General features: G+C 42.8%; 1 protein-coding gene across 4 annotated transcripts in view; it reads left to right on the top strand.

The window, feature by feature from the left end:
* The first annotated feature begins 2,216 nt into the window (after positions 1-2,216).
* Positions 2,217-16,249, top strand: part of KCNQ1 (potassium voltage-gated channel subfamily Q member 1) — a 369,368-nt gene continuing 355,335 nt past the window's right edge. For all 4 annotated transcript variants that reach the window (XM_009462968.2, XM_087746749.1, XM_087746750.1 and 1 more), the window contains exon 1: positions 2,217-2,703. In XM_009462968.2, the coding sequence (XP_009461243.2) occupies positions 2,312-2,703 (392 nt within the window). In that variant the 5' untranslated portion in view covers positions 2,217-2,311. The remainder of the gene's footprint in view (positions 2,704-16,249) is intronic.

The raw sequence follows: 16,249 nt of genomic DNA, 5'->3' as shown, positions 1-16,249 counted from the left end.
TCCTTTATTTGTGATGATTCTTTGAAAGATTTAGCCAACATTAGAGGTCCAAACCAAAACCTTATGAAAATATTTCTGACCTGAAAAACAGTTCAATATATTGGGCTATGGAATATATTTGAGACTTTTCTTGTTTTGCAGTGAGAAAATTATTGAAACAAACTTTGGTTGCTTGCAACAGTTTCTCACTGAACACTGAGGATCAAATTTAGTTCTTAACAATTTTCTTCCCTGCTTAGCTACATAATACCTCTCTAACTTTTGTTTTTGAAGGAAATTGCGTATATAATAGAGAAAAATCCATTTTCTTAGGTTCAGATATATTGGGGTTTCTATTCTGTGTTTTGTTAATCAGTGGATAAATGAGAACATAATGCCATAATATTTTTTAAAGATTTTGAACAGTTTTTGAAGAACAACATCATATACATAGGAACATACAGCCTCTTGTTTTGCTGAAGTCTGTAAATTATGTTTTGCAGCTGGCTCCACGATAAGGCCTTGTATAACCCAGACAATATGTTGGTCTTTAAAATAAAGTGGAACACTTACATAAAGAAACACATTTGTTAACTTTAATATCAAGACTTTATTAGGATAGTCCTCAAACAGCAAGCCTTCAAAGGTAGCGATGACATTCTTTCTTCCATTCGTCATTTTTCTTGCAGGCTTATTGCAAGAAAGAACGATTTCTCAAAATAGAGAAACCTGGCTCTATTTTGACCAGATGCAGGAAAAGTTTCCTTTGAAATGCTGTTTTTATCAAGCTAGTTTGGTCTTCTTGCTCTGGTGGAGGGGGGGAAAGCCTGACAAGTATGTTGTTGGTTTAGAAACAAGTTTTGCAAATTCTCTTTTTAACACTTCTGGTTTTGTATTCCTAAGAAGGAGCCAGATCCTTCACAGGTGCAAACCACTACTTTACAAGAGCCTACAGTCTTGCTTGTTTACACTAGTGAAGGATCTTGCCTAGTTCCCCTACATATGTGCGGCCTGACATTTGAATGGAGCTGCAATTAGCAGGGTTGTTTTTGTTGAACTTTATTTAGCACCTTATCTTCCCGCAACATTCTTGTCCGAGTACCAGTATCAACCATAGCTCTTACTAGTTCTGTTCTATTTTGGGCTAGAAGGAAAAACCCCAGCACTCCAGATCAAAGAGCACCCTCCTCTTTCGCTCTGGGAATAGAAATTGTTAACTAATTGGTGCAAAAAAGGCTCTCATTACCATGACAAATTGATTCACACCACAGTTAAGTAAGTCATAACTTACTCCACTACACTAGAAAGTTATCCAAGCCCTCAAAACCAGCTGTTATGAATGGCCAAACACACACACCCTTCCTCACAGACAAAATGTTTTGGTGTTGGTGAGAGACCCAACTTGTAGAGGATGCAAGTCTGCAGAACTGTGTTTATTGTGTTCTACAATTTGCCCAATTACGCAGATATTTGCTCCCTTTTGTTACAGCAACACCAGGGACTGCAAGGTCTGTTGACCAGGCCCTTATTCTTATTACTTGTATTAAAAAGAGCCTCCTGGAGGATCCCAAGTTCAGCAGAGCTCTGCTGCTCCCCCATGCTAAAATTCTGCAAAAAGGGATGGAGGAGAAGGCCCTGAAGGCTCTGGTGGTCCTAAATCTGAGCTAAGGGGTTGTACCCCACGAGCTCAAGCCACTGACAAGCGACAGGCCTGGGAAACACTTACTGGAGCTCTTTGTCCCCACAGATGCCCACTGGGCTGAGAAGGTGTGAAAACCTGTTGGGCTTCTGGGGAGCTGGCAGGCTGCTCCCGGGTCCCTACCCTATCACCTCCTGCAGCACGCTGGGCCTCGCAAAGGGAAGAGGCCGCCTCCATGCAGCCACGTTGGTGACAAGGGGACAGGTGAAACAGGTCGAGGTCAGCAATGAAGAGAGTGGCCTGACACGGAGAGGGGCCCAGGCTCCAGCCAGGGCTCGCTGCCCGGCCCATGTCCTCCGGGGCTTACGGGCAGGGCCCTGAAGCAGATGCACCTCTGCTGGCGGCGTGCCGGGTCTGAAGCTGAGGGGACGCCCCGGCTCCCTCGCTGAGGCGGCGCAGCTCCCGCCCCGCCGGCCCGGGGCCGCCGCGCAGCGCCTCCCAGCGGCCGGCACCGGGAACATCGGGTCAGGCCCGCCCCCGCCGCGGCTTCCCCTCACCTTTCCCGGCCAGGAGCCGCCCCCGAGGGGGCCGGGCCAGCGGCGGGAGAGGGCGCCCGGCGCCGGTCCGCAGCTCCTTGGGGTAACGCAGCCCCGACATCGCCGCGCCGCCCGGCCTCCCCGAGCTGCCCCAGCCATGTCCTCCAGCTCCCCCCCGGGCGAGCACAAAAGCCGGAGCCTGGGCCGGCTGTCGCTGCCCAGGAAAGGCAGTATGACGCTCGGCAAGAAGACCTCGGCGCTGGAGCTGGCCGAGGGCACCCCCAACGCCCACTACGCCCCACTCGCCGCTGCCCAGGGCGGGCAGCCGCCGGCGGGCTGCAGCCCGGAGCCGGAGCGGCCGCTGCGCCTGAGGAGCGAGGTGGTGGTGGTGAACGCCGACTGCCCGCGGCCCCCCGTCAACCTCGACCCCCGCGTCTCCATCTACAGCCTCCGCAAGCCCCTGCTGAGCCGCAGCAGCGTTCAGGGCAGGGTCTACAACTTCTTGGAGCGGCCCACGGGCTGGAAGTGCTTCGTGTACCACTTCACCGTGTGAGTACCCGCCCCGCTCCCCGCCGCCTGGCGGGCCCACCTGCTCCGCGCCCGGCTCCCGTTACAGCGGCTTATCCTGTCAGCCGCGGCTGTCCGGAGCGGGGAAGCCGTCTCCCGGAACGGCCATCGGTGCGAGGGGCTCTCAGGGCTGCCCCTCACGCCTGCTCGCCGTCCCTGAGGCGTGAGGTGGCCGCTCCCGCCCTGCCGCCGTGCCCCCTCCCTTCCCAGGGCTCCTGGGAGGCGGGAGAGCGGCAGCCCCGGCGGTCCCCTCAGCCGCGGAGCTTTCTAGACCAGCCCGGTGCTCAAGGCTTGAACGTCTTGCAGAGACAGCCTTCTGAGGTGTTGTTTGTTTTTTTTTTTTTCCACAGGTGTGAAGCAAAGCAAACAAAAAAAAAGTCATACTTTGAGGGAAAGTTTCTCTTATTTTAAACAGAAATGCTGTGTTTCAGTTCAGGAGCTCTTAGGTGTATCTATTAGATAGACCAGGAGCTAGCTTCAGGCAATTTTCTTCGGAAAGTTACCTTGTGAGTTGAAATAAATTGTTCATTCTGAGTGTGGAAATGAAGTAGGTAACAGTATCATCCATTCTTTAGTAATTTTTAATGCAGGGACTTGGGGGTTTCCAGCTCACGGCACAGCACCTGTTTCTGACTGAATAGGTGTGTTATCAGTGTCGCAGCCCTGCTTGAGGAGAATGAGAGACGGGTGACGCTCCTTTTTCTTGCCTCTTTTATTGCCACTTACTCTAACTCCCTGTCCTATCGGGTACGAATGCCATCGCCATTATTTTTAGACAGGAAAGAGGATGACGAAGTTTGGAGGATGTTAAAACCGCTTAGCTGCAGGCAAGTTGAAAACTGCTTTGGGTATAATATACGCTATGGAGCGCAGCATCCACCCTGAGCCAGTGCTTGGTAGGTCTGTGGTGCGCAAGGATCTCAAGTGACTCCGTGAGAAATCTGTGCTTTTTAATCGAGATGTTGTGGAAGGCTTGCATGACCCTTGAGCAATTTGTGTATATTAAATGTAGGTAATAAGGTCAGGCAGAATCATGGTGTCTGTTTATTGTATGCATGTACAAACATACATATATACGTAATACATATATACATGCTTATTACAACAGCTAGAGGTAAAGACATTTTACGGTCAAAATCCAAAGACTTTGATAAAAATAAGTTTTTATGATCCAATTATTGTATTCTGGTTTTAAATTCTGTTTTCTAAGTAACTATTATTTTAATCAATTCAGGATTGTGTGCTTATATTCCACATTTGAGGATTCTGGAGTCTTTAGGTAGTCAGGTAAGTGGTACCAACTTTGTTTTAGTGGAGGGAAAACAGCTGTCATCAATGTATTTAATTAGGAGATGACTGTGTGCAGCTGCTGAGATAATTGTGGGCTCCATTCTCTTTAGCGTTATGATAATGCCATTAGATGACCAAACAGCTAATGGCCATAATTATGAAGTGTCTAATAGTTGTGGCTGAACAATGTAAAACACTTTCAGGAATAGGAGTCGTCGTCCCCCCCCCCCCCCCCCCCCCCCAAAAAAAAGGAGTTTCAGGCTGCTATCTTTTATGATTTCTGAGCTCTTTCAGGTGTTTCAAATTATGTATAGAAGGAACAGTAAGTTGTGTTCAATATCTTAACTAATCTTCTCTAAACCTTGACAGTGGGCCTAGGAAAATCCTGAAAAAAACCCTGTTAGATCCATTTATCTACTTAAGATTCTAGCCTGAATTTTATCTTTTTTTTTTTTTCTTCAAATATTAGCAGTGTGGATTAATCCTATCTGTGCAAGAATTAAGATTTTGTAATTTTGCTTTAGGAAAGAGATTGTAATATGTACGGGAAGTCATTGCCTGTCTCTCTCCCCAATACACGCTTATTTGTGGTGTAAGCATTGGCTCCAGCATTTCCCCTCTTTCCAGAAGAGCTCTTCTGGTGCAATGGTGAATGACAGTGGCAGTAAATGTTCTCAAGCCTCTTACTAAGCGTTGTGCAAATTCCTTCTCTGAGGACTCTGAAGAGACAGAAGAGGGTACTAATATCCTCAGATGCAAGGCAATCTGCAAGTACCATGTGTGTATTTTTAGGCAGCCTCACTCTGATTTCCACCAGCAGAGGGAATTGAGTCTGTACTGTCCTCAGCCATCCCAGCTTCTCCTCATTTATGTGGTAGATAAGCCTGCACTTTTTGTGCCCATTAAATAATGTTTTATGTTACTGATCTTTGGTCCATACCTCTCCAACTCTCTTGCTGTCTGAGCTCCCAAAGCAACTTCCTCGGATGCTTGTTTTCTGCTGCACCAAGGAATGCTCTCTTTGAGTACAACCCCTGCCAGCCAGATGCTGAGTATTGGTAAATTAATAGTTGCTACAAAGCAGAAGTTTGTTACTAAAATCGACTGACAAAGCAGACAGTTTATCTGATCCAGAGAAGCTGTTATGTCTTAGCCTCTACTCTGGAGGAGGCATGGGACCTGCTTTTTGCACATGGTTTGCTAGCTTTTTGCACGTGGTTGGTGACAAGTGATGAGCTGCAGAGCTAAAAATGACTCAGTTATAAGACCTCCCGCCACTGTCGGGCACGCACTTCTCTCCCACTGGAGTAACTAACTTGATTATTTTGTTGTCAGCATACAGACAGACATTCATAGAGAGCTAAGCTGGGTTTTACCTTGTGATGTGCGAGGACCCTGATGGTCACCTCTCCTGCCAAAATGAGCTTAAGAGACTGATGTCGCTTGCCTGTTGCCTCTTTGTGACTCCCTCTGCTGGCTACCTCATGCTTTATTTTGGGGGCTTTTGGCTGCATGGGAGGGCTCGGTCACTTTCTTAAAGGTTTAGAGGGGAAGCAAAGGGAACAGGAGTGGTGTTAAATCAGGGCATAAAGACCAAAGCTGAGGAGAGGGTCCTGGCCAAGATCTAGCGCAAAGATGGGAACAAAGAGCACTGTGGGCTTCTTAATTTTCTGTCTGTCTGTTGCACTGTTCTACCTTGTGTGGAGTGTGTGGCTGTGTTCTTAATTATATGCTGAAATGATTAAATTTAAAAACAACTCCTGGAATAGTCAATGTAACTTGTTCTGGACCTGTATCTCTGGCTGGTTGTTGAAACACTGTTTATCAACTGATAAGAGCTACATCTACTGATTGCCTGTCACACCCTTTTCCTGCTCAGGAATCTTAGTCGGTGCTAGCTAGAATACTAATAGCTAAGAACTGATATTCAGAACTGATTTTCCTGAGTTTTGTATTATAACGTTTAGAAAAGGGAAGTTGAACATCAAGCTTTAATCCACAGGGTCTATGTTGGTATGTTTGTTTCGTATTGTTTAGATTGCTGTATGTTTTGGTGTGCAGCAAAGCCTCTCCTGTACCCCTTGATCTGAAGGAGGGAATCTGCTTATCTCGTACAGGAGTAGAGGGTTGCTGTACTAGATCAGGCCAATGACCTGTTGCTTCTGAATTGTTATTTCTTTCAAAAGACAGCTGAAATATCTGTTTTCCAAGATGCAAAATGAATATTCTTTCTCTCTTCTTGATGTTTTTAATCTTCCAGGATAATTGGATAGCACAGTCACTGATTAAAGTCACTGCACAGGTCTTTTCTGAGATTTGTCTTATTTGCTCAGACCAAAGAGCAGAAGCATCTCAAGGGAGCAGAATAAGAAATGAATTATTGTACCTCATTTATTCTAGATTTTTATAGGCTTAGAAATAGTCTCTATGGGGAGAAGGAATGGGGAATGGGCTATTAATTTACCACTCAAAAAAATCTGCCTAAAAATACTAGTGGAGATAGTAGAAAGCCACACGACTTGGTTTGATGTTGTATTAAATTTCATTTAAATATATGAAGTATATAGTATATGTACACTCAATTCTACCAGTGCAAGTAAATTGTGCTTGATGGCTGAAGATTTACCTGTGTGGCTTCTGCAAACAGAACTGGTGGTTGCTTGGAAACTTGGATTTTGCAAGCAAGAGCTTGCCCTGTGGTATGACTGCATGTATGGTAACGTCCTGCCAGAGCCACCAAACCCCCCTTGGCTGTCAGAGGTGAGGAAATGACTGAGTGCCGCTGTTCTCAATGACCTTGGGAGCTAGGGCATCTTATCACACTTATCATAGTAGTGCACCTTGGGATAGTGGCTTTGAGAGGTGAAATGTTCTGCGGCCTTAACGAATCAAGTTTTCAGGCTATGTGAAGAGAGGTGGACGGACAAAAGAAGCTTAAATTCTGTCTTCATAGTGGCCTGCTGAAATCTGAGACTCTGTCCCAGTGTTAGAAATGACTGTAAAGAGTAAGTGAAGTGTTCAGATATTTCAAAAAATTATTTTAGATTTAGGTGCATGAGGGAAGAGCTTCTCACCCTCTTTAAGTAGTTTAAAATAAAACATCTTAAAATGTGCCTGAAGAAACTCAAGTTATGAGCTTTCTGGTGATTTCTCATGTTCTCAGGCAAATAATGACTTCTGGCAACGTACACTGCATGTTGACTCCCCATGTTCTTTGAAGTGTTGGCTGTTACCAGAAGGAACAATTCAGAAACCGATGGACCATTGGTCTGTTCTGGTATGGCGGCTCTCCTTTGTTGCCATGCAAGATAATCAGCTTCTATCTTATCTTTGCATGCCTGTACCTGGTTCAATTTACTTTACCTTTGTATAGGTTTGGTTTAATCAGCGATGATTGTCATTGAGTTTGTTTGAATCCCAAGATGTTTACATAAGCTTGGACTGGCTGGTGGTTGAGATTTGGGAGACTGGTTTCTAGAAACAGGCAAACTCTCAGAAGTGTGGCTGCATGTGTACACATGCAAAGATAAGAAGCAAGGGTAGATAGAATATTCCAGTTGCATGTGTATCAGGACTTCCAGTAATCAATTATTAAAGGCAATACAGTGTTTACATAGTGCTGTTTACATACAATACTTTAAGAAAGAAGCATAAATCCAACTTAAAATCCTGTTTTTGACATGTTTCCAAATGTATTGCAAAATACTTCCAAACCTACTGGTTCATAGTGTGTAAACTGTTGAGGAGGGAAAAAGATCCATAAAATAATTAATGTGTGCATGTGCTATATTTTCTTTCAAACTGAGTAAACTGAGTGAAAAAAAGGGCAAAACTCTAGCTTTTTTTTTTCCTCCCCCCACTGCCCTAGTCCACAGTTTAGCATTTTGATTTGCAGCAGGGGGGACATCTTTGCAACCTAGCACTGCCTATCTATCAGTATGCCTGGCAATGCTTTTATCTGAGACAAAAAGGGATTGGAAAGCCAACTTTACTTATTCCCAGAGAGGAGGGAAGACCTTTTGCCTGTCCCATTATTGCAGCTGGTCGTATGTGTAAGACAGTTTGCTAATGTTCAGGAGTTGCTGTTGCAGGGTCAGCCCTGTTTGCTGATCAGCCAGATACTGAAGTTTTGAGTCTTGGCAGATTTTGGATACAGGTGAGGTGGAGAAGTGACTTAAAGGTTTTGCTGCATGCAAAACTTCCCTGCTGCATGCCACAGTGCAGCCCCTTAGCTACTATATTGCATGAAGGTCCTTCTTTGGGACTTGTGTGATTGAGATAGTATTTGGGTTGGCCAGTATACAGCTTTCCACTCTTGTGCTATGTTTTCCAATCTGTAACTTGACAGAAGTTTCATTTTTGCTGAGGACTGTCTGTCTGTCCTGTGCCTGAGACCAATCCAAGTCCGTGCCAAGAAGACCTTAGGAGTGACAGCGTAGTTATAGGGCAGGAGAGGTCCCCATTTCTCTCTCCCAGTGGGACAGTAGAAGTTCTCAGGATAAGAAACGCAGATAGTAATAACTGCATAATTGACTAAAAATGAAAAAAAAATTATCCAACTTTAGTTAGTAATTGACTGTCATCAGAAAGAAAAGCAGTATTGGAAACCAGATCCTCTCAATGTCAACCTCTGGTAGTTAATGCCTGGAAGTCACTTTGAGTAAACCACCATCTTTGCATCATTTGTCGCGTTAAATGATTGCTGCATGAAAATGATTGTGGAAACGTATTTTGATTGTTGAAGGGGAAGGAAGGTGAAAAGCTGGGTATCTTCTAATTAAAATGCCTTTTGAAGGCTCACAGTAACTCTAGCAATAATTACGAAAATTCAATTTCTGTTAGGAAATGGATAGCATGATGTGGTCAGCTACTTGAAAAAAAAAAAAAAAAAACCAACAACAAAAAAAACCCCAAAACTTCTTGAGTTTCATTTTGACCTGTGGTCTGCAGGCAGACACAGAAGCTGTGTGAGGGGAGGGAGCTCTGTGGGGGCAAAAAAGACTTTGTAATTGTACTGATGTTTAGGTTTTCACGTAACTGAGGGAAGCAGAAGGCTGTAAACTTCTGAACGTTAATGCTCAGTGTAGACAGGTTGCATGCAGTGGAGAAACAACTCTGTGGAATGCACGCATAAAAGTTTTTTATAAATTTATTAAATTTGGGCAGGCTTTCCTGGGGGTAGGCCTTCTCTCTTTTCCTATCATCCTTCCAGTATAACATTTCAAGTCCTTCTCTGGTGTTTGCTTTCTTCCAGGAAAAGAATTATTCTACCTTTAAAAGTTGCACATGAATGATCTTAAGAAAACCAGTAAATGCAGTATTCACATTTCTGTGTATCTGTCAAATGGTTGGTTGGGCAATTCTGGCATACTTCCTTGCCCTGGCTCTTCAAGTGCCAGGGAAAAAACGTGCAAGGCTGTGTAGATAGGCCTCTTTCAAAACTTTCGTTGCAGCTGAATCAAGGCTAGAGTTGAGATTCAATTGCAGTGAACTAATTAGGCTGAGCTCCAAACGCCTGAGCGCTGGATGTGTTACAAACAACGGTGCCAATATATGCTGTAGGGAACTATGCACAGGCACAGTGCTTTGCTGACTTTAAACTTGGCAGTACCTCATTAATTTTGTGTGTTAATAGATTGTTTAATGTGCATTAGTGGCTGAACACAAAAGCTGTGAACACTTGCTCATTCAGTTCCAGATGGAAAATAGTGTCTTGTTGGGGGCAAGGTGTTTTCTGCCTGCCACCAAGAGGTCCAACATAAGTTTCAAATGCATTGGAAAGTTGCCAGTTGCAAATAAGCCTGATGGGTAGTCTAAGTTACAGAAGAAGAATGTGTAGATTAGTGAGTTTTTAGGTAAGGTACTAGCTCTCCTCATACAGTCATGCTTCATCTGGCATAATGGCCTGTGAGAACCCTTATAATGCCAGTAATGATAATGGGAGAGCATATGTATTTGCAATCTTCTGCTATGGTAGTAGCTACTGTAATTTACCTCCTATCAGAAAGATATATATGTGTGTGTATATATATATATATTTTTTTTTAATAGCAGAGGGAGTGTTCAATGCTTTAGAAGTCAAACTTTATGGTATGTTTTTAGACAGTGATTTTTTTTTTAATAGGAAATTCTAAAGCTGCTCTAAATTAAGTAGTATTCTTTGGCCACCAGTTTGTGCACACCTGGAGGACTAGAAAAGTTCACAACAAGCACCTCTCCCTTGTCTGGCATGACCAATTTTTGAGGACACATGGATTTTCATCCTCTTCTTTTCCCTACTTCCTGGTACAGAATAGTGAAGTTACAGCTGTTTTCTGTGTTCAAGGAGCTATAACAAATGGCACAGAGTGCAAAGCAGGGCCTGGGTAAGTGTGTAGGTATAGTGTAAGTACTTAAAAAAAACCAAAAAAACCCAAAAAAAACCCCCCAAAACACCACCACCAACAAAAAAACCCACAAAAACCCCCAAAGTACCACATTTTTAAAATGCCATTTCCTCCCGTAACACCCACATTTTACAACAGAAAACTTAGAACCTGGAAAAATTACAATAAAAAATAGGCACGGGGAAGCCAGTGATTAAAGCTTAGGACAACCACCAAGACAAAAGCAAGTTTTTACTCTGAACTGCTTTAGTGTCAGAGCTGCCAGTGGTATAAGTCAATGAACACACATTTTCTCAAAACTGGCTGAATCCTTTTTGAGTGTAAGAAAAAAATGTATCTGTTTGTGGGACTTTATGCAAGGCATACATCAGGCACTAAAACTGCACCCTTGGAATTTTATCCTTTTGAAAGCTATAAACTACCAGAAATAGGAAATTATACTGCAAATCATCAGGTGGCCTTTAGATAGTCCTAGCAATGTGTCTAGAGTAGGTCTTTAGTTTTTCTCATATGTTCTTCACAATCAATGTGGTGTTTTAAAATTTTATGAAAAATGTTAACAAAAGCCAAAATAAAGCTTGGACGGGGTTTCTGCATCCTTTTAAATTTCTTCTGCTTCTGCAAACATTGATACTGATCTTTGAATTTCATATTAAAGTTTTCAATAGGAACATAAATCTCACACGTCTTGCTAATGCCAATGGACTTATATGTCATTTGACAATACAATTTTGTCATATTTGTAATAGAAAACTGAAAGGTTTTACTCCTAGCTCTGGAATCCCTTTTCTTTTCCATGCCTTTTTCTGCTGGGGTTATTTAAAAAGTAAATGCTTTGTTGTAGAACTTGACTAGTGCTTACTTCAAATGAGAAATATACCATTCTTAGTGAACTAAGATCTTGAAATAGTAGAAAATCTTTATCTTTGTTTATCCTAACAGGTTGTGCTCTTGTTTATCATCTATTAGCTTTACTCTAACACAGCCTGAAAAAAATAGAGCATACATTTTCTTTTGCAATAATAGGAAAGTAAAATACATTTGTTGAAGTAATCTGTTTTGATTCTGCAAGAAATGATCATCATGAGTTTAACTTCACTGTGCAAATAGATATTTGCTTTCCAGTGGGAGCAACTAGTAAAGATAAAAGGTAAGGACCAACTAGTAAAGGCAAAAACTTGTACACACATCTCCAAAATTAGGGCAATTAAAATTACTTGCCAGACATTGTTCACAGGATGTGTAGAACTCAGTTAAAGTTATTTTATTTAAAATAAGGTATTTTTTTCTGAAAGACTAAGCATCTTACAGTGCTAATTCTGTATGAACTTTTGCTTTGTCCCTATGGCTGTTGTCTCTTGCCCGTAGTAAATATGTGAAATTATGTAACATATGTACCCAGGTTTTTCACCATCTCACCAGTAGTTTCATTGTAGATTTTTAGAAGTAAATGGTCTTCCCTCTCTCCTTCCCTACTTGCATGTGTTCTAGACTGGGTAGGAACACAGAATTGTCCCCTCTGTTTAGACCAGAGAGCGGTCACACTTGCAATAAGCTGCTTGCTGTCAGGCAGCAGTCTTAAACTGGCACAAGAAGATTGTGCTGGCTTGGATATGTGTAACTCCCGTGCTCAGAAGTTACTGGTCTCCTCTGCAAATGTAATCCCTGAAGTCTTGGTGATGTATTAACTTTTTTTAATTTTTAACAATATTTTTTCATTGCAATGCTAATATTACATGATTTGATATGGGTTGGATAGGGAAGAAAATTGGTCACAGTTCGATAACAGAACATAAATCATCCATCAGGTTACTTCCCTGAATTCTCTCCAAAGACACTAGGTTTAATAGCAGAGGTGTGGTACTGGTGGCAAAGATTACAGAACCCTCGCTCGTCCCTAGTACAACAAAGGCTGCAGTCTTTGTAGTGGAAGTATCTTCCTTCTGTGAAGTAAGGAATTACCTTCAAAGAGTATGTTTGTTCCTGCAGCAGCTATCCCCTTCCCAGCAAAACTGAATCGTCTGAAAATGGGCTGGAATTACTAGATTCTTTCACGATAACCCTTGAGGGCACCACAGTCCAACTAAGAGCTGAAGTAAAGGTGCCTCATCTCCAGTAAGGATGTTGACAAGTAGAGCAAAGGAGGAGGAGTGCAGGAAATAGTTGCTGCTGCTAATCTCATTCTTACACCCTTCAAATGCCTCTGCCCAATTATCTGTGCAGAGCAATGCAGATAGGGGACAAAGACAAGAGGAAAGATCTGCCATCCTGTGGCTTCCAAAAAAGAGAATGCCCTGTACTGATGGTGTTAAGAATCAGTGGTGTTTGTGTTCTGTAGAACAAAGGCTTTATCTGTCCTTTACAAACTTCAGCAAATAGTTCATAATTTTTTTTTCCTGATATTCTTCCTAAGTAGATCTAGTTGAGATTATTTGATTTGTTTGTTTTTCACTTCTGTCTTAGAAGACACTGAAATGCGGTCAAACCTGACAATGAGTAAATAAATAAATGTGTATTGCTTTATCCCTAGTGTGAGTAAACTTCATGTGATTGTATGCTTTTATCTTATCTGTGACCCAGGAAGTATTGATAATGGATTATCTCAGCACTTCACACAAAATAAACCTGCTCACTTGATGTTTTCCATGTCAACAGGTCATCCAGCATCCTAGCACGAAACAGTCTGAGCTCCCTGTTTAAACAGTATGTAAAGTATGACAGGCACAGACATCTAAGTCTTACATGGTTATGTTAGTTGTATGCCTTTGTAGTTCTGTTCATGCAAGACAGCTCTTCGTAGCTTTTAGTTGCTATTATGACATGATCTTATTTGGACAGCTATGTATTTGAACCATAAAAATGAGAAAAATGCTACAAGAATGAGGGGGAAAACAAGGCTTTCGGATTCTGCAGGTTTTGCAGCAAATGCAAGACTGTAGCTCTACTGTGTTAATGCTAGCCCTTCCCGAATTGCTTGTTGCATTCTGATTGTCAAACACTGAGGTTTTCTCTTGATGACTTCTGTGGCAGTTTTCTTTGTGTGGCTTTAATATAAAACATACATTCATAGAATCATTAAGGTTGGAAAAGACCCTTAAGATCATCAAGTCCAACCATTAACCTAGCACTGCCAAGTCCACCACTAAACCATGTCCTCAAGCACCACGTCTACCCTTCTTTTAAATACCTCCAGGGATGGAGACTCAATCACTTCCCTGGGCAGCCTGGTCTAGTGCCTGACTACCCTTTCGGTGAATAAGTTTTTCCTATTATCCAACCTAAACTTCCCCTGGCGCAGCTTGAGGCTGTTTCCTCTCGTCCTATCACTTGTTACTAGGGAGAAGAGACCAACCCCCACCTCGCTACACCCTCCTTTCAGGTAGTTGTAGAGAGCAATAAGGTCTCCCTTCAGCCTCCTCTTCTCCAGACCAAACATCCCCAGCTCCCTCAGCCGCTCCTCATAAGACTTGTGCTCCAGACCCTTTACCAGCTTCGTTGCCCTTCTTTGGACACGCTCCAGTACCTTGATGTCCTTCTTGTAGCGAGGGGCCCAAAACTGAACACAGTACTCGAGGTGCGGCCTTACCAGTGCCAAGTACAGGGGCACAATTGCCTCCCTGGTTCTGCTGAACACACTATTCCTGATACAAGCCAGGATGCCATTGGCCTTCTCACTGTAAAGTGAGACTGAGAAATTGAGCAGACTCTGTGAAAATGTGCTGTACTATGAGTAGAGCATAATTTCTAGATATTTTCAGTGAATAGTATCTGTAAGAGTAAAGCGACACTAGCTTATATCTCTTATATAAAGTAATGTAGATAACATTCAAGCAGGTTTTGATAGTAGCTTTTAGCCTCTGCTGAGGTGGTCTCCTTTTTCTGAGGAAAGTTTTATATCAAATGCCATTCTCTTCAAACAACCAGCGTTCATTTCAGGAAACCTGCATGTGGTCTGTGGTTTGTCATTATTGAAATAATGTATGCCAAGTGCCACGTGATTCTTCTCTTGAGGGATTCTGCTGGAAACTACCTAGCAAGTAATCAAACTATTTCTAAGCACTTGGAGGAAATCAGTCTGTTAATTTATACAACATATGTTAGCAGCCAACATGGATTGGTCAAAACCCAGTAATCTGTCAATTTAATTTCAGACTGTGATGGAGTAAAAGGGTTTGTGACTAGAGGAAAACCAGATGTTGCCATATATACCTTTTATCAGATTCTTCACACTTTCTGTGTTTGCTTATGAACACGGTTTGTTGATGAAATTGATACTGTGTGGATAGGAAATGGAAATTGTGAGTACTGTATTTCAGCAAAGGTGTAGACCAACTGAAAAAAAACCTGTCTGGTGGAGGATAAGAACCACCCAAGGACCAGAAGACATGATATTGTGATCTGAGGGAAAGATAGCTTAGCATAAAGAGTAACAGTGGGAGAGTGGAAGGTAGATGACTTGAAGTCTTAAAAAAAAGACTGCCCTAGGTAAGAGGAAAAAGATCTGTTCTTCATGTTCAGATGAATTAGGTAAGAAGTAATGGTCTTTAAAGAATACTTTGAATTTTTCCCATCACATGAGAGGGATAGTGGAGCAATGAACTGCATTGCCTGGAAAGGCTGTAGAATCTCCTCCCCGGAAGGCTTTAAGCGCAGGCTGGACAAATATTTGTCAGGGTTCATCTAGGTGTAATTGATCCTGCTGCGGGACAGGTGTCCACGTTTTTGCATTCACACTGTGAAAGGAATATGTGCAGATCCTGGGAGCTGGGCAATTTCTTAACCTTGTGGCACTTGAGTTCTCCTGCATTTGGCACGTGTGTGCGTACGGTGGAGGGCTGGCGCTTTTTCTGTCCCCAGCCTTTCTGTTTCTTCCCCTGAAGTATCTTTGCTCCTTTCACGTTAGGTCAATCCAAAACCCGCTATGAGTTTTTTGAGAACAGGTTTGTTAAACATGCCTTCTTCTCTGCTGTTGATGTCATCTCTGCAGGTAATCTTCAGGCCTTTGTGCTATGTGCGATGGCCAGATTCCTTTGACTCTGGGGGTTTTAGCTGGATGGATACGTGAAGTATATGTGCTGTTTAGGTGCTTCCTTTGTTGATCCTTCCAATGCGCTTACAGCAAGATGGAGTAAAATTTTAAGACTTTTCAATGTGTTGCTGCTGTGGTAACAAGAACTGCTCCTTTCCTGTCCAGGCTGTTCTGTCTTGCTGTTGAAACTGGCAAAGATCTTTGGGATGAAATACTACGTATCGTAGATTGTTAGTTGAATCCACTGTATTTGAATTTACAGGCTGATTTAACAGTGAGTGGCTGATAGAAATCTAGCAGGTTGTGGTGAGTGGGTGGCTCTTCTCACATAGTTAAGAAAAGTGACAGTTGTATCAGGGTTTCAAAGGAAATGTATCCTTTCTGTTTACTCTCTTGGCATCATAATCCTTAGCAGGACAGCCTTGTGGCTGAGGCAAAGACCTTGCATGCTTTGGGTATCTTATGAGAAGTGGATCTCACTATGGGAAAGTTTAGAGAGAATCTTGATTGTTAGAGCTCTCCTCCATCTGGTAGCGTGCATGAAGTTGGGTCTACATTGTTCACTACTGTTTTTCTACTTTGTGTTTTTTCCATCTCAAAGTAGTTTCCCAGCTTTTTGAGAATGGCCTAGTTTATTATCCTTGATAGAAAATATCAGATGCCTGGATCTTGGACAGAGTTACCAGAAATAATTTGCTTCATTTCTGTCATTCTCCAGAGTACTTCTCTCCCCCGCCCCTTTTCTGGTACCCCTTTTCGTGAGAGATAGACAGACTCACAACTGAGCATGCTGTTGAATAGGTTCTCTGTATCTCAGGGTTGA

The sequence above is a fragment of the Nipponia nippon genome, unplaced genomic scaffold (genome assembly GCF_047370975.1).
Source record: "Nipponia nippon isolate SJK-2023a ecotype South Korea unplaced genomic scaffold, ASM4737097v1 scaffold_10, whole genome shotgun sequence".
Lineage (NCBI taxonomy): Eukaryota > Metazoa > Chordata > Aves > Pelecaniformes > Threskiornithidae > Nipponia > Nipponia nippon.
The sequence above is the reverse complement of the archived record's forward strand: the minus strand, read 5'-3'. Positions and strand labels throughout refer to the sequence as shown.